General features: G+C 37.9%; 2 protein-coding genes across 2 annotated transcripts in view; both read right to left on the bottom strand.

Annotated features, from left to right (window-relative positions):
* HTT (huntingtin) overlaps positions 1-1,229 on the bottom strand; it is an 81,561-nt gene extending 80,332 nt beyond the window's left edge. Inside the window, exon 1 of the mRNA XM_030450412.1 lies at positions 899-1,229. Coding sequence (XP_030306272.1) covers positions 899-999 — 101 coding nt within the window. The 5' untranslated portion in view covers positions 1,000-1,229. The remainder of the gene's footprint in view (positions 1-898) is intronic.
* Positions 1,230-8,017: 6,788 nt separating this feature from the next.
* GRK4 (G protein-coupled receptor kinase 4) overlaps positions 8,018-19,071 on the bottom strand; it is a 32,065-nt gene continuing 21,011 nt past the window's right edge. The window contains exons 9-16 of the mRNA XM_030450538.1: positions 17,964-18,154; positions 16,320-16,357; positions 14,020-14,109; positions 13,438-13,646; positions 12,624-12,761; positions 11,843-11,980; positions 9,740-9,862; positions 8,018-8,234 (exon numbers count right to left, since the gene is read on the bottom strand). Of these exons, the coding sequence (XP_030306398.1) occupies positions 8,181-8,234; positions 9,740-9,862; positions 11,843-11,980; positions 12,624-12,761; positions 13,438-13,646; positions 14,020-14,109; positions 16,320-16,357; positions 17,964-18,154 (981 nt within the window). The 3' untranslated portion in view covers positions 8,018-8,180. The remainder of the gene's footprint in view (positions 8,235-9,739; positions 9,863-11,842; positions 11,981-12,623; positions 12,762-13,437; positions 13,647-14,019; positions 14,110-16,319; positions 16,358-17,963; positions 18,155-19,071) is intronic.

A 19,071-nucleotide genomic window follows, 5' to 3' on the forward strand; every position in this document is an offset into this window, starting at 1 on the left:
CCAGAAATTTAAAAATACATTGAGATTGTTTGAGACAACACTCTCAAAACAGTATCAACCATGATCATTTCCTTGGCATCCAAAGCAGAATGTACTGTGGGAGCAGGTGGCCAAGAGCCCAGCTTCCCTGCTTACCATCCTCTGCCAAAGCACTATAAAACTGCCAATTTACAAGTTACCCGCTCCTCAACCCTTCTGCTTCTCCTTTCTCCCCATGAGCTGGAGAAAAAAGTCAACAATATGACTCATGTATTTATGCCATAAAATCCTGTGTCTTTTCACCTGCTCAATAAAAAGTATTTCTAGAAGCTGCCAATGTAAAGGCAGCACTGTGAGACTGAACAGCTCCTCGTCCTCCAGTAATGCCTCCCGGTGGGAAACCTGAGTATCGCATGGATGGAATTCATCTGCTCCTAATGTTTGAGAGCAGACGGCTATTAGGAATATTTGAACTAATTTCTCTTAGGTCTCTGCGCAGCAAGTCAGAGCACAAGACTTTACATGAAGTTTGTCATAAAAAGACACCCACATCAGCTCCCCACAGACGCATCAGAGCTCGGATTTTATAAGATTTAGCGCCCTGTTAAGCCTCGGAATTTTCCGCCTTTTTTCCATCACTGTTTTAGCTGAAAGTAAAGTTCTCCTTCGTAGAACCCACACAGCGTCTGGCCTGTTCTGCTCCTTATCCGTACCGCCGCATTTTCAAATGTGCTTGCCCAGAAAAGTTATTCCCAGCTTAAACTTCAGTAGAGAGCAGGCAGCCCCCGGCCAAGGACAGGGGAGCGCCCCAGGGCCGTGTCCCGCGGGACCGCCGCTCCGCCTGTCAGCAGCCGCCCTGGGGAGGAGGAGGCCGCAATGAGCCGGGAGCCCTCCCAGCCCCCGGCTGCGGGCTACTCACGGTCTCTGGAACGGCTCCTCGGGGATGGCAGCGGGACTCTGCTGCTGCTGGAAGGAGCGCAGCGACTCGAAGGCCTTCGTCAGCTTCTCCATGGTGGCCATGTCCGCTCCGCCCGCGCCGGCGGCACCGACCCGACACTCCTCCCCGCCCTCTCACAGAGGCCCGGCGGCGTCTCGCTCCCTTCCGGCGGGTCCGACTCTCGCTCTCTCCCGCTCTCCCGGCGCTCAGGCCGCCTCGGCGGTCACTGCCGCAATGAATGAGGGAGAAGCTGCAGGGGGCCGCGGACGCTCCCAGCCCGCCCCGCCGCCATCTTGGATCCGTCCCATCAGGCCCCACGCGGCTCCCCCGCCCCCGCCCCGTCCCGCCTCCGCCTCACCCAGGCCCCGCCCCCAAATCCCCGCCCTCCGCGCGCCCTCGCGCACGCGCACAGCGCGAACCCCCGGGGAGGTGTCACGCGCACGCTGACGTCATAGAGACACCGGCGGGCACGAGGCCGGGGCCTCAGGGAAGAGCGACAAGGCCGTTGTCCAATCAGAAAGAGGAATCCGCCGGAAGTCCCCGACACGGGTGAGGAGCCAGGGCCGCGGGGTCCCAGTGCCCGCTGGCACGAGGGGTGCGGCGCAGCGCCCCCTGCTGCGCTGGAGGTGCTTTGTGTGCCCCAAAGCGAGGCGCAGGGAGAGGGGGCAAGGGAACGGAACTCACAGCACCGACAGTGTTATTGTTATAACAAAAATAAAATCTCCCCAGCATTGTAAATCTGCAGCGAAAGCGCTGATTAGCACAGACCTGTCTGTTGGTGCGCTTTCATAATGACAGCTGATAAGAACTGGCATTTCAGCTTGTATCGCAATGATCCTGCATCACCTGACATGGGTTGCAGAGCAGAACAGGCCCTGGAGCCTTTGAGAAGAGAAATTCCCAATAAAATTCCCATGACTTCATTATGCAAGTCATGGAAAAGCAGCGAAGCTCCTGTCCTTGGATATGGCAGAAACACCCTACTGATCCCATTTTTGCCAATTACTCAGTAACAGGGTGCTGTGCCAGGTAACTGGGTTAACTGGTTAAAGATGAAGCATTTGGAAGAGTCCTCTGAAAGTAAACCCATAGCCAGTACTGCAAGCAAGTCACCTCACAGCAAAACCTTAGCTTCATTGTAAATGTGGGACAAAATACTTTCCCCCATTCTTTTATGATGAAGCTTGCAGAGATTTTTCTCTGGAATATACAGATGATGATGATTTTTTTTATTACGATTTAGCAAACGATAACTGGAAGTATCTGGAATGCAACAAACACTACGTGATCAGTGCATGTGCCACGCCACACGTTGAAATAAATTCAAGCACATTAAAAAGAGCATAAGCTCTTAGCAGGGATTAAAGAAGCCACCAAACAGGTCGGGCTTTGCAGAACTGTTGTGAACCTTTTGATCTCAATGTGTGCCAGTCCTCTCAGGGCTGCTGACTCACAGGCAGAAATGCCAAGGCACTGCCTGCCCACAAGCACACTCCTCTTTGTTCTCCTTCTCCTTCCCAAATGTCCTGGCAGTCTGAAACCTCTGGCTCATTAGCAGTGAGTCCTGGAAACTGGAAGGGAACTCAGGGATACCAGGTTTTTTCTTCAGAAAGTGCTTCATCAGTAGATAGTTGATCACTGCTCCGTCGTTTTGCACATATCATGTCACTGCTGCTGCTCAAAGAGCAGCCCCCTGAAGAGCTGCACTGGCAAAAGGATAATAATAAAATTTAAAAATTTAAAAAATGTTTTTAAAAGTGTTGCAAAACAGGCAAGGGGCAAGAACAAGCAGGCAGGGCTAGAGAACAGGAATTTTTGTCAAGCTGCAATTGCCACAGAGAAATATAAAGTCACAGTCTCAGTGGAATAACAGTGAATAACCTAAAAGGTTATAAGGACTTTAGTGGATGATGATAAATGAATCTCGATCTCCAGATGAAAAAAAAAAAAAAAAAAAAGAGAGAGAGAGAGAGAGGAAACATGCTTTTACCTTGTTTTTAAAAGAAAGCCATCACGAACATGGAAAGGTTCCCTAAACACAGGCTACCTGGGCACAGGTTACCTCTTAATGTTTTTTAAAACTGGTTGAATAAGCACATAAAAAACTTTTTTTTTCCTGTCCCAAGGTCAGCGTTTCTGCATTTACACCAACAATTCAGCAGGTAATTGGTACTACTCAGTGCAGACTTCATGAGGCTGCTGGCCCCTGGGGTCTGACACATGCACAGATAATCTGCACTATGCCACAGCATGATTAAATTACTGCTAAAGGCACTGAATTTCAAGATGCTTTGTGTAGCAATGGATTGATGAGCTGTTCAACTCCTATCTTAAAATTACAGGAAAAGCCTTTGCATAAACTGGGCAAAAGGCTGAAAATATAAGCAGCCTACAGTTGAAAAATATTTCATACAGAAAAGCCCAAATCCAACTACTACCTAGGTACAAATTCTCAAGGAAAGTGAAGTCTGGTTATTTGCCTTTGGCTATAGAAGAAAATTCAACATCCATGACAAGGCTGATGACAAATAGAGCTACAGCTACTACTGGCCAATCCTGCACTCACATTCATAGGGTTATTATAGTAAATATGTTATAGAAAACCAGCCTACCCCACTGTTTCTGTCTTTTCACATAGAAATTTATAAAGAAATCAAGATTCAAACCATGAGATAAGGTATCAGTTGAGCAAATTCAACAAAGCTAGTGCAATTTTTCCTGGATCTGACCATCTTACACTGGTAATGAAATCACAGCATGGAATACACATTTCTTAATTCAAAAAATTGCATTTTTTTTTTAGTTACAATTTTTCTTTTATCTATCCCAGCTACCATGACAGACATGGTAAATAAAGCACATTGGACAGTAATACATGTGGTTGAGATATGTGGCAGTGTTTTGCTTTTATTTCAAGAATAACAATGCTAGAACATCCAGGAAAACAGCTCATGAGAACATGTCAGTGGTTTGGAGATAGTGAAACTAATACATCACATGTAACAATCAGCTCTGCCAGACTTGGAAAGAGTTTTGGACACATGTGGAACATAGGAAAAGTTTCCTCCATTTCATGTTTAAAATGTAACTTACACCATAAGAACAACTATGAAATTAAAAAATGAGATGACATCATCATCACCAAAAGGAGCCAGGCAGGTAATTCAGATCAAAGTAAACATAAATTTAACTTAAAGATGCTTCCTCTTACTTTTTAACTTTTAATTCAATTTTTGAGCTATTCCTAAAGATAAGAATTTTCTGAAAAAAATCTATCACCAAAGTGATGTTGATAATTCCAGTGTTAAATTAGTGTAATATTAACTTGCAAACCAAAGCAAAATAACATTATTTCCAATGACTTATTTCAGTAATTTGCAGACAATTATTCTTTGTTGTTACAAATGGCAATGATAGATTTCTTACATCAGTATGGTTTGAAAAATAATTGAAGTGCATTCTAAAAGTAGATTTTTAGTTGCTTTTGATAGCTTCTATCACCGATTTCTCAAATTAGGCATCATTTCATTCTGAGAGGGAGATAATGCTCTTTAATAATAAAAAAACCTTCAACACCTCTTGTTTTAGGAATAATTTGGGGGAAAATCCAACATCTCTTACAAAAGGCTAAAATTTGTAAATAATGCTCTCTTTCTTATGGAAATACCAGTTTCTTCATATTTATTACTATACAGTAATTATTTTTTGGTGCTCATTTCTGTGCTATGAAGTCTGTACCTCTAGGAAAATGAAAAAAAAAAGGCTGACAATTTCTTTTGATAGAAAGAAAACCCTGAAGCACAAAGATTCTATTTGTTTGGTCACAACACTCAGAAGCATTAAATAAATCAATAAGATACTGGAACACTGTTTCACAGTTTCTGAGCTGAAGGTAGAGATTCATGAGGTATGTACACGCAGACATTAGGACTTACAGACTTAGCCACAGAAAAGAAGGTTTGAGCTCATACAAGTTACTCCATGGCATTTCAGTAAGACAAAGCAGAGGGGCTGTTGGACTGCCTCACCATTAAAGCCTTTTTTATGCAAACTTTTTAGCAGAGCCTGCTGAAACAGGACAAGGGGTGATGGTTTTGAACTAAAGGAGGGTAGATTCAGACTAGATATAAGGAGGAAATCTTTTATGAGGGTGGTGAAACAGTGGCAGAGGTTGCTAGAAATCCCTAGAACCATTTAAGGTGGGACAGGCCAGGGCTCTGAGAAACCTTATCAGAGTTATCTTACCTAGTTGAAGACATCCCTGCTCATTGCAGGGGGGCTGGACTTGATGACCTTTACAAGTCCCTGCCAGCCTCAACTATTCTATAATTCTGTGATCAAGAATCTGAATTAATGGAGGTATAACATAGGCATACTGAATGACAAGAATTTCTCTTGGCTTTTTTTTTTTTTTTAAACAGCTTCATGGATATAAAAGGCCTCATAATCAGTAGACACAACCTGCTGCCCTTCCCCTTCTTGGTTTCAGTTGAGTCCTACAAAAATCAAAAGCAAAGTTCATATCAAGTTTATATCAGTCACATTAGATTAAACGGCATCACATCTAAATCTCCATGTACTGTATAAGGAGAGCTCTGCTGATCCTTCCAGTTTCTTGTCTTTTCTAAATCATTAGGGGATTCACATTAGATAATATCTAGTCATTATTGTGAGGTTATATTTCTATCCAAAAGGGACAGGTTTAGAGTAGAAAACGTCATCTTCAGCCTGCTGAGGAAAAGTGCTATTCCCCCTATGGAATTTAGGTCTGAATCCTGCTAACATGCAGTTATTAAAAAAACAGTTCCATAATATTATTCAGAACATAAGAAAACATTTGTTAAATGAAACCTGTGAAATGTGAAAGCTTCATAAAAATGAAAAAGTTCCTCACTTTTTGCATGGTTGGAGTTCCTTGTTCAAAATAGTGGACATATAAATACCCACTTCTTAGAAACAATTTCCCTTTTTTTATCATCTAGCCTTTTGTCTTCCTTTAACAGTGTTAAAGCCTCAGCTCTCTGAAATAGAAGAGTTTTGTTTATTTAAATAGAAACATCCTCCTTCAATATGGACAGAAAATTATATATACAGGAAAAACAGTTTCAGGGTTTTAAAAAAATATTGATAAAAGCCAATTTCTCCATTTTCTTTATAAAAATTACTCAGCTTATGTACATGGCATTCTTGCTCAAATTTCAGGTTGCTCTAAAAAGGCATTAAATCCAGACTGTCACCCCATATATCTAATGGTAATATGGTCATGTTTGCCTTAAAACAGAAAACTCAAGATCTTAGAAAATTAAACCCTTACTCAGAGAAACATGACCATTTCTCCAGCTGGGTACGTACTTATAAAACCCTTTTATTCCTTGCCTATTTCTCCATACCCAGCTTTTCAGAGTCCTTCTATTACTGTGGAACATAATAGAGAGGGTCAGGTCAGACCATGCCAGCTTATTGTCTCACACATAATGGTTCCAGCCAACACCATTACTTCAGATATTTCTCTGTCAAGCCTCCCATCCCTTCACTGTTGCATCTGCCTATCTTCCAGCAATTCATCCAGACTCTCCTTCTGCCAATTTCTCCCTTTGCATTTTCTACAGCAGCCATTTTGATGTCTTCCTCATCTATGCAGCAAAGGAGCCAAAAGGAATAATTTCAGATAGACACCAACTCAGCCCTAGTGGGATTCTGAAGCAACTGTTTTCCCAACTTTTTTCAAAGTCTAACCCTTTAAAACATTTGTCAGTAGATACAAAATACTGTGACTTAAAACATGACAAAAGGCTTCAGTATCAAATATCTTACGAGTTTCTCAGAAGCAGCTTAAGTTTCTTCCATTGGGTCTGTGGATCAGAACCAGAAACCTATTTGAGGTAGAGGGCTATTCAGTTGCTATTCAGTGTGTATAATACATGTGACTATAGTCTGGTTGGTGCACTAGAGATTCAAGAGGGGAAAAAAAAAAAAAAGCACGTTCAGTGAAGACATCTTCAGAATACAGAACAAATTATGTAACAAAATTCATGTCTCCAAGAGCATTGTTATATTCCAAGTCCTTAATTCAAATGTTGAGGCTGTTAGTGAAATGTATCCCCTATGTTCATTCTCATACACAGATTAATAGTTTTGCCAGAACATATACAAAATCAAAAGTCTGACATATGTTGAGTTCAAAAGAACAGAACCAGCTGGAAACAGTTTTACTAATGAACAGGTAACTAAATCTTCTAAATTTAAAACTAAATACCAGCTCCATGTCTGTGTCAAGCAGTCATTAAAGGTAGGTTTTAATGTTTAAGTTTTTAAACATTATATGAAAAGTTTCTTTACATTGTTAAATTTGATACTTAATACTACCTTGTCCTTCTCTCAGTGGCAGTAATTGCTGACAACCCTACAACATTGCATATTACAACAAAATAATCAGAGAGGAGTTAAGTAAGAAGAGCCCATGCTTTGTTTTTTGACTCATTATAAAACTATCACATCCCACACATAGTTGTAAATAATTTCAGTCACAGAAAAAATTAAAAAGGTGTCCCCGTGGTTAAAAAGAAAGCCTTTTAGTAAAGACTATGAAGTACTCAATATGGTTATAAAATTTTGGCATAGGTCTACTTGCATGGTCCATGACATGAAACTGTATGGAGAAGATATGTAAAATGGATAGAAAGGAGAAGAATGGGGTAATACAATTTGTTACAGGATTAAGCTAGGCATTCAGAAATCTGTATATATAGAAACATAGGAAGATAATCTACAGAGCCAGATAGTAAAGAGCAATTTGCAATAGCTGGCCACAGTGCACCGAATTCCGTTTTCCTTAGCATTTGCTTGAGAGATACATGAGATAATAGCACTGCCATGCTGCTGGGTAATACCAGAATTTTACTGTTAAGAAAACTTAATAAAGATCCTAATGAACAAGAAGACTTTTACTAGGAACATATAAAGTCAAATTACAGTAATGCCATAGATATTATCTCTGTGCTTTAAAAATCTTGTAGTATTTCTAGATTATTCCACCAGGAAAAAAAATCAAGAGAAATCAAATACACACAGAAACACACTCACACAAATAGCACTCACTGCTTTTTGTACAATTAAGCTTTAGTGAAAATATACATCTTAAAACAAATGAAGTACAAATGTACAAAAATCCTTGAACTCAGATAAAAAATATGTATAATACACTTTGCTACAGAGATATAAAACATTTAAAGTTTGCTCATCCTTCTGATGATACGAAAATCTTTTAAAGTCTGGAGGACTCCTGTTCATCATCACTGCAATCAGATTTAAAGCAGACCTGTAAGAGAAGAAAGAGACAATTCAGCTGCAGAATTGACAATCTTGTTCGTTTGTGTGTTTTGTGGGGCACAGACAGGCTAGGGAAGGAGGGAGATGTTTCTTTTTTCCTGCACAATTTACTACATACCAACTATATTCTTTGGGAATATGAAAGAAAACTACAACCCAATTCCAAATCTCAAGTTATTTAACCTTAAGATTTTTCCTTCTCTTAACTTCACAGGACAATTAACTGCAGTCTTATAACTTCAAAACCAATGAAAGACTCAACTTGTATCCATTTTTTTCGGGACTCTTTCTCAATACACAGAAATGTATCTTGGGACAGTATGAACCCTGCTGATTCAGCTTGAAAAGACTACTGTAAGACAAAAGCTTTTACTTTAGCTGTATGAGATGATTAGTACACTAAACCATTCCTTCTATTCCATTACTGTGAGTGGAAGAAAGGTGAGTTTGAAAAGGTGAACTAAAAATAACAGTGCTATTATACATTCCATTAGCATTGTGCCATTTCAGAGAGGTGAATTACCGGGTGATGACAAAAAATATCATCATGCAATTTTAATACATGGCCCTGATGTGGCTACTTAATTATATGCTCCTAGCAATTTTAAGATTCCATTTCTTCTTGAAAGCAATTGAAAGTAATTTCTACTGAAGTGTTCTCTACTGGAACAAACTCATGCTTCTCAAGATAATTCCACTAAGTGCAGGCATACTGAGCAAGCAGAATTGCAGACAACATCTTCAACTGAGAAGCTTTCCAAATAGCCTACTTCTCATGACCTACAAAGAAGAAAAATATGCCATGTCTTTTAGGTGATAGATACTCAATTCATAAACCTCTACATATTTTCTAAAGAGTAGGAGTTATGTGTGTAAGAATGGGCCGTGCATTATTATAACGTATGTAAACATTTCTTATGTTTTTGTTTCTGGTAAAGGCATTAAACTACCTAAGATGTTTTAACTTTTGTGACAATTCTTCACACTTACTTAGGAGATACTTATTTGCTTAATACACTACGATGATTAATTGGGAACCCAACTTTATACAGGTGCAAGTCCTAGGAGTTATATTGCTCCACCACACTCACTTCTCAAGTTCATTAGCCAATTTTATTTAAGTTTTTATTGAGAGGATTTCAATTATTGCTTGAGTCATCCCCCCAGAAGCTTTTATAAAAGCTGGCAAAATAAGTAAGGGGTCAGACCCAAATTAATATCTTTAGGAAAGAAAGATCTATAGCACAGCTATTAACAACACACAACCTTTTCCCCAGGTAACAGCTAGCAGACACTCCAGGAAGACAGACTGCTGTGGAAGAAAAAGCAGTTTCTGAAGTGCAGTGCCAGGGCAAAACTATAACAAACCAACTTTTATTAGTTTCAGTATTCAGCAAGCAACATGGTTTTCCTATCACAAAATAATACAAAAAATTTAACAGATCTTAAGATCTTAATGGCAATTTTCTTACCGAAGAAAAGAAATACCCTTACCTCTCCACTAAAAAGTCTGTGAAAGAAGCCTCTCTTTGGTTTAGGAGACCTTTCTCTCTCTGGTGACACAGTACCATCAGTTTCATATGCATTGATATCTTCAAAGCATCCCGTTTCAATCATCTTTGAAACACAGGAAATATAAATGAAATATCCAAACAAGCCTCTTAAACATATACCATGTATTATCTATTTCCTTTGGCTGGGTACAGCTAACAATTTACAAATTTATCAGTCAAACTATACCACTTGCTGAATTCCATGAAAGAAGGCACAAAGTCTACATTAACTCTCCTGTGCATATAGAGAAATATAGAACAGCAATGAAAGCACTGCCATGCAGGTAATACTCAGATGCTCCCTTGCTTTGCTAAGGTACTTCTTCTGTCCATGAGGCAATAAGCTGAGGTTTTTAGAATAAGAAACTGATTTTCTTTTCATCTATTCTGCTTATTTCAGAGCAGTCTAGCCTAAAAAATATAATGTCTCTATACCCTGGATTGAATTCTATTAATACACATGACATCAAGCAGGAGAAATTTTTAATCTATGCAGAACACTAGTACCTGCATGGTATTAGAGGTAATACTTTTTAAAAGGGGGATGAATTGCCCTCCTGGGGAAAAAGCAGATGATGTCTGACCACAGTAATTTAAACACCGTTCTGGTGTTTTGGACAACAGACTGTGAAAAAAACCAGACACCATAATTAAAATATAGCAGTGAGACAGAGAAGGCATTATTTCATTATTTTTTTCCCCCATGAAATATTGAGTACACAGAAAATTAAAGAATGAAAGCCACAATTACCAGGTGCAGATAGGACAGCAGAAAGAGTCAATGCCAAAATTTAACAGGCATGGTCAGAAGGGGGAGAGTGGTTAACGTGCACATGTAGCAGCATTTATCTGAGTGTCACTGATCTGCATCTGCCATAATGGGCATGCAACCCAATGAGTATATTCTGCTTTTCTTGTGAACTGTGACATTGGATAAAGTATGGAAGAAGGAATTCTTCAGAGACTGAGAGCAAAGGTTTGAGGGAAAGCTCAGTAACATGAACTAAAAGAAAAAAAAAGTACAAACATAAAATGAAGTTTGCACAGACTGAAAGAATTACCATTACCTTCAGAACTCTACAACTACTTTCAACTTCATCCCTCTATATGAGGTTAGTTATTAAACTGCAGTGCATTTCTTAATGACTGGATTATATTCTGAAGTTCAGAATTACAACACAGCATAAGAAACATTTAGTTCTCCAACAGCCTAAGGTCCACTGCTTCTTAGTGAACACTTTATATGTCAAATGACAGCTTTCAAATCTTCTTGTTAATGAAATGCAAAAGAAAAAAAAAAAACCAAACAAAAATACTCCAAACCAAAAGGTTTTACTACATTAGTAGAATTCAAGACAATACTAATTTCAGCAAGTTATGAACATCTTATAATAGGGGAAATGCATTCATAACAAGAGCTACAATAACTTTTATCAAGTGCTCTTTCTGCAATAAAGATTTTACCTTCCTAAATACAGACTGAACTGCACCCAGAATTAGCAAAATTCTAGTATTCTGTGTAGAATACTAGAAAACTCATTCACTAGGCAGATGAAGAAAGGTTTAAGATAAATTCTGACTCTATCAATGTTTGTTTTGAAACCTTAGGAAAGGCGGGGATCTGCAGTTCTGTATTAACTGTGTCCCTTGGAAACCCTAGTGATATACAGGCATGATACAAGAACAGCTTGCACTGCACCTATCTGCTTATCATACATTTTTAATAGCATTCTACATTTCCCATTGACAGCAATATAGAATAACACCACACAAGAACAAGAAGAACGTGGTCATAGTGATGCAATATACTGTTCTGCATGCTCTCTGATGTCAGATTCCATTTATGCAAATTTACCATATATGCCAATTTTTTTCAAGCAGCTTATAGTTTGGGAAAAAGTTTTTCTCAAGTCTCTCAGCCAAGAAGTCAAAGCAGAAACTTCTTTACGTCTCACAGAGAAAGTTAACACTATGATTATATTCCTTATTAAATGTTCTATATTGCTGTGCTCAGGAGAAGAATCTTTTATGAAATATACAGTACCTCATTTTGCCAAGGGATTGAGACACAACCCGTAACAAATTTGGAATAGAAGTCATCATCTGTAGTATCCAGGTTCACTCCTTTTACTGTTGAGAACTGCTCTATGTCCAGGACATCTTTACAGTATACGGCACGTGGCTGTAGTACAGTACAAGATTGCTTCATTAAGGTTTTTGTTTGTTTGTGGTGTTGGGTTGTTTTTTTGTTTTGTTGTTGTTGTTTGCTGTTTTTTGGTGTTTTGTTTTGATTGGGGTTTTTTCTTTCCTAGATGAGCAAATGGGAACTGTCTACAATTTTGTATTTCACATTGCTGATCACCAAATTATGCTATACTAAAAAAAAAGAAATGTAAAAACTTAAAAGACTCTCTTCATAAGGGAGCTGAGCAATTCCATCCATCCTCCAAATTACAGAAAAGAAATATCAAAACCAGAAACAGCATGCAGCTTCTCTGGATTTCTTAATTGTTACCATAATTCAGTCATCTTCTATCACCCTCCTTTCAACTCCAGAGTAATTTCTTCAAAGCTCATCTTAATATGTTCAGTATCTGAGCTATGGAAGTAGACTTTTAAGGGCTAGGAAATGTAGCTCCCTAGAGCAATATAACTATTGCAGTTATTCTGTGATCTCAGATGAAATGCTACAAAACAGTTATCAATAGCTACAATGGCATTCCCCTACCAATTCAACTAATTTTCCAGGCTTTTCTGGAGTTCACATGATTGCTGACATGTTGTTTCCTTTTTAGATACTAATCAAATCTGTCTCACCTACTTACATCTGGCAAGAATGGAGGTTCTAACATGTTAGCTTCCAGCCTCTTGAAGTTAATATTCTTGAAAATAGGATGCTGCTTTACAGTAGCAGCTCCATCCTCAGTGCAGCCCAGTCGTTCCTCTGGATTTTTAGCAAGTAACTGCAAAGATAAAAGGAAAAGGCTGATTCAGTGACATAATCCCATAATTTAAATAAATAAATATATACATATATATATATATATCACCCAAAGTGATATAAAAATGCTTTAAATGGTGCTATGCTAAATAGACGTTACAGTACAGACTTTGTAGTATACTTTACTTTCAGGAAATAGACTTACTTTTTTCCAGAGGGCTTAAGTAATGAATACATTTTGCACAAACTAGTAAAGAAAACTTAAGAAGCTTTCTGTATAGACATGCCTCTTACTAAAGTTAAGACAAATACAAGTTAAAAAAACCCAAACTGATATCTCATACAAACTCTTCTAGGGAAGAAAACTAATATGCCACTCTGCCATTTCTCTCCATGCAGAATCAAAGTTGAGAATGCTATTTTACTGCATCTATAACTACATGTGGTTCAAGGAGTAATAGACCTTTTCATTCATGTTATGAAAAATCAATTCATGCAGCACTCCTGCAGCTTGGAAAAAGCTCTGATTTACCAAATTTTGATAACTGAACAATTTATGAACAATCACAAACTTCCATCTGAGCCAAGGAAAGATTTAAGAACTCCAGTATTTTCAGTAGAAAACATTACAATAGGGTAATAATATCTTAAAATTTATTAGAAATTTAATTTTCAAACCTCTACATCTCTTCACCCACCATCCTGCAGATGGATTTTGCCTCCTCTGAGAACTTGTCTGAATATGTTTCCTGGTCTTCCTTTACCCTCCGGTCAATCTCATCCCGCTTGACCCTTTCCTTATGCTTCCTGAATGGAGACTGTCCTTCAATCATTTCATAAATCAAGCACCCAAGACCCCACCAATCCGGGCTGAATGTATACTTTTCATTTTTGAGCACTTCTGGAGCTACAAAACAAAAACAAAGGAATCTTATGACAAATCACTTTACAATAACTAATTAAATATTGAAGAAACTCTCAGGCACTCTTTTGTTGCTGTGCAGAGATGTTTAACTCCTCTTTAGTTTGAAGAAATGTTAATTTCTACAGCAATAAAACTTTAAGAAAGTTCTACCTAAAACTATAATTTCCAGAGTTAAGTTTTCAAGTTTTCCAGTACCCTTACAACTATTTACCAACACCTACCACCAGAAGCCTGTCCTCCAATAAAATGTCCAGTAAGAAATCCATGCCCAATATTGTTCTTTGGACATGTCATTCATATAGTCACAAAAGCAAAGTTTCTGGTAAAATGTAACAGCAAAGGATACTTTACATACCCATGTAACCAACAGTCCCAACCCGTCCTCGGACAGTTTCTCCTTCTGGAATCTGCACAGCTAATCCAAGATCTGAAATTCTGATATGTCCTATTTACAATAAATAAATTGCACATAGTCAGCAAATAATAAAGTATCATCACTTCCAAGACTAAAATTCTTCATTCCTGCCACAAACACTCCATTTTCTGACTTCCTAGAAAAAACACCAGAATATATATGAGAAAACTGTATCCTGTACTGAGACACCAGGATTTTGTCCAACAAAATATCCTCATAATGCTAAGCACAAGTAATTGCAATTGCTATCCCCCTTCTGACCACCCTCAAAAAAGCAGCTTAGACATAACCTCTTTGGAATTATCTATATTGTAACATGTCAGTTCAATATTAGGATTTCCCTTTCTCACAAATCACTCTAATGTAGAGACCAGCTTCTATTTCACTTCATTAGCTGACTTTCTCAAGCTGAACACCTTTCCTATTAAGCATAACATATACACTAGTACCTATAACGTAGTAGTCAGGTGGAAGACAATGATTTGTCATGAACAACACTGTTCAGATGGGGAAACTGTCCAAGAAGACCAGTGGGATTAAGTTCACCTCACACTCCCTCCCATTCCCATGGCCAGAGAGAGCTCTTTGCTGAACACTCAACAGCAAACAATTCAAGACAGTTCAAGGAAAGAACTGTACTGACATGATTCATGTTCAGAAATACAGAGGCACTTTATTGAGAGAAAAATACAAAAGGCTAGACAGAAGAAAGGACAATTACATTTTCAACTCAATTTTAAAACAGAAAATTGCCAATCATCTGTAGTAGAAAGATTCAAGGGGAAAAATCCAAACCAAAACAAACCCCACACTTATTTCTAATACTGGATACAAGGGCGAGGACAGAGTAACTTATAGAAACATCACAGCTTCACAGAATAATTCAGTCTGGAAGGGACTTCAAAAAGTCTCTAGTACAAACTTCTGAGCAAGAAGTCAGCCAAAATTGTTGAAGATTCCTTAAACTTTTGTCCAGAACACCTCCATGTGTGGACACTGTATCCCCTCTCTTGGTAGCCTGTTCCTATGCCCAAGTGTCCTTTGTGTATGTATTTTCTGTCTACAGCCCCCGTGTTAGTTAATAGCTTATTAATTTCCTACTTACACATGACAGAAAATCAAGGGGTGGGAAGAGAGAGTGGAGAAAGTCAAGTGCCACTCTATACACTGGTAGAAAACAACTAAATGCTCTTCGGCAGCAAATACTGCTTTAAATACATTTAAATACATTCAGATGCTGTTCTGTTCCCTGACATCGGATGAACCCCTTTTCAAGTGCAGGATTTGAGTCTCTGAAGCAATTTTCTAATTAGTCCCCTCTGCTCTCTGGAACAAGATCAAAATATCCCTGGCAGAGAGAAAGCATTCTAGTGCAGTCCTGCAAGGCTACATTTTTTCCTCAAAGAAGCCTTCAGCTTTTGCAAGACATTGCTTGAGAGAAAAATTAAAGAATGCATTTGATGTCTCCCAAAGCTTTAGCTCTTGGAAAGTGACTTCTCTGAAGCTTCACCTTTTTAGAAATTTATTAGTCAGAACATGCTGACTTCAAAAAAAGATTGTGCTGATGGCTTCAGAAACAGTTTTTCCTTAATCCAAATGCCCAGCAATTACAAGAACAAACTGGTAATACTTATTCATGGCTTAGAAGAAGGTAACTGCTGCATAAGTTTGACAATTAATTCAAAAGACTGATAAATTCAATACAAAGTAATTTAAAAAATTTATTTGGCTTTTGAAAAACAAAAAACTACAAACTTTTCTTCATACTGTTTGTACTTCCTTGATGCCTTTCTGCTACATAGGCACCAGTGACCATCAGACCTGTTTTAGTTAGAATGTTAAAACTGAGATGCTTCAGATTCCTTTTCTTCTTTATTGCTAAACATTATAGTTTATTATGTAAAATAATATCTAACAAATAATGTTTCCATAGTCAAAGAAAAGAGAAAGACAGAACACATCCCTATAAAAGTTTTAGCCATCTTAAATCAGGGGAAAGGAGTAGCAAAAGGGGAAAAGTAGCTCTTTTAAGGTGGGAAATTGACTCCTCAAACATCAGTATCATCATTTCTCAAAGACCCAGCATTTCCCCCAGCTTTCCAAAAAGCAAGACAGTTTGTTCTTTTCAAATGAAAGCTAACATTTGTCAGTCAGATCCCTCTTATCATGAGGAATTTCTGGCACAGTATTAATAAGAGCTTTAATTCCCTATTTAAAAATTTATTTTAATTATTACTTACCACAGTCATCAAGGAGTATATTCTCAGGCTTCAAGTCTCTAGAAATTAAACAGAATAGAAATGTACATTACACAAAGGCAAAATTATTAGCTACCATCAAGTGCAACTGAGGAAACATAAGACTTCTGGTTATAATCAAAGCAACTTTTTCCAGTTTCCACCTATGTACAAAAGAAGTTGTGACAGACCTCTAATACAAATAGCTTAACCATAAAACTCAAGATCTGTTTATTCCCAACTCTTTAACCCATTTATATCAAGGACAGCAATTCATATTTCACAGATGAAAAACTTTCTCTACACAACACTAAAATCCTAATATGAAGAGGACTAATACTTCTCATTCTTCTAATAAAGAGGAAATTTCACTCAGGAGCTGGTTGTGTAACTACTTTTTCCCTTGCTCATAAATTTAAGATGATGCAAATTTTCAATAATTGAAAACTGATTGTGTATTAGCACAAAACAGGGCAGAGGTCTAGACACCACAGCAGCTCCAGAAGAATCACAGACCACTCCAAAATCTGGAATTACATACAGAGAACAGTAGTATTTAACATGTATTTAAAGGTCTTTTTTGTAGGCAAGAAAGATTTGCCTTAGTCACAAAGCTCAGGGGATTTTTTGTTGGTTTTGCGGGGTTTGTTATTTTGTATTTTAAGCCATCAGTTCTGTTTGCACTTGAGCAATGCAAATTGACCTACTTATAGCTGATCCCTATGAGGAGAATGATCAGCAAAACCATTCATACCTTCCTTCCCTCCTCCATGCATGCCAAAACACACTGAGACATTGCAAGATTGGCCAAATTATTTAAGGAACCACACACAACAATCATCATAAGCCTGATTTACTCTGTGGTTCTGCCACATTCTGCTGGGGGTATGTCAGTCTTTAGCATCCAGGAGGGAAAAGACCATGACTGTTTATATTAAAGTTAAGCAGGATTACAATTTAAATCTTCTTTGAAAGCAAGTGGTACTTGGGTGTTAACACACCAGAAAAAAAAACAGAAAGTGTTCTTGGTCCAGCACTAAGTTAGTTTTGCTTGTTCTTAAATATGAATTTCCAGGGGTTAAAAGATGCATAGACAGAAACAGAAAAGAGAAGTAAGATCATACAATCTCAGTTGCTACACATGAGACTTCTGACAGTGTCATTAATTCAAAAGCAATAGTGTTTATTGGAGGAACCTGGAATAAAACCAGAAGAAAGAAGGCAAGTATGGGTTATAGCTGACTTTATACCTTTTTTAATGTAACAAGTAATGCAGCAAGGGACTGCTAGAGCCTTCTGTGAACTTCTTTAGAGTGGGCAGGAACACAATCCCATGTTCCAAAAACCTATCTATTTATTTGGATTACTAATGAATCTGCTTTACAAATCACAGTTGTCATTTTACAAATAGACCTTGAATCACTTGAGAAACTTTTAGAATACAGCAAGTATCTCAACCTAAATTAACAGCAAGAAGACAAGTAAGATCAGTAATACTAAAGGGACATACCATGAAAAAAATAAAACAAACAAGTTTTTTGCTTTTTTCACTATGAAGTTGAGGCATTGTTTTAGTAGAAAAAAATAAATTCAATACAGAACAGACACAGAGAATTTGAGGTATGCATGACTGTAGATGACACTCACCTGTAAACAATTCTCTCCTTCTGCAAATCCTCCAGACCACAGCACAATTCTGCAGCATAGAAAATAGCCCTTTCTTCATCAAAGCCAGGATTTCCCATGTTATATATGTGAAACTTCAAATCCCCTCCATTCATTATGGTTAATACTAAACACAGGGCATCTTTAGTTTCATATGTATAGGATAAACTGACCTGAAAATAGGGCAGGGTGAGAAGACAACCATTACTCATTCATAAACTCTGATACAACTAATTCACAGTTCTTTTTCCAATTTAAGTAACATATGAAGCCTTTTTTAAAACAAAAAAGAAGAAACCAGTCAAGCAGAGAATCACTCCCAGACAGTGCTTGAAGACATAAAGGAATTCAGACTAATTTACATGTATACACAAACCCTGCATCACCATAAAAGTTTAGTGGCCTATCTGTTTAGATACCAGAGAGCTCCACCCAGGCAATAGATTTACTAAAGAAGCCCCCTCAAGCTGCATGTTATATGTGTTACTCTTTGTTAAGATAATGTGTACATATGCCTTATTTTATTAATATCTCAGGATTTATCCGTGGTCAAACCATCTTCCTAAACTTCTACAGGACTTAAAGTTGCCCTACACTAGAAAGCTAAAAAAGCTCTTTAAGATCAAATGTGTCCCCAGATAACTGCATGTTACCCTGGCATAGACCTTGCCAACAGTGAAACCTAGTTTAGCTCTTTATAGTCTTTCTTCTCACCGTATTTAGAATGAGGTGTGGATAGGGAACAAAGAACAGGTTTTTATTTCTTCTTTAAGTTGTGGTTAAATACTTTTAAACTGCATTTAAAGTTTTAAAGTAGACTTGTGATTTTAAATAAAAAAATTTTAACACGATAGTGCAAAATTTAACATATGTTGTTTAAGTCACAAACTCAAGTTTCACTAGAAAAAGCTATGCTATGCTGATGATTATATGGCAGGATCTTAAAAATTACCTTCAGAGATTAATTCAATTGTACTAAAGGCTTACAATGTACAATGGGACTTAAACATACTTAGCAAAGGTAAGTCAATTTAGGTAAAAAATAAGCATGATTTTTTGACTCAATAAATGTATTTTTAAATGCAGCACA

The sequence above is a fragment of the Calypte anna genome, chromosome 4B (genome assembly GCF_003957555.1).
Source record: "Calypte anna isolate BGI_N300 chromosome 4B, bCalAnn1_v1.p, whole genome shotgun sequence".
In the NCBI taxonomy this organism is placed as follows: domain Eukaryota; kingdom Metazoa; phylum Chordata; class Aves; order Apodiformes; family Trochilidae; genus Calypte; species Calypte anna.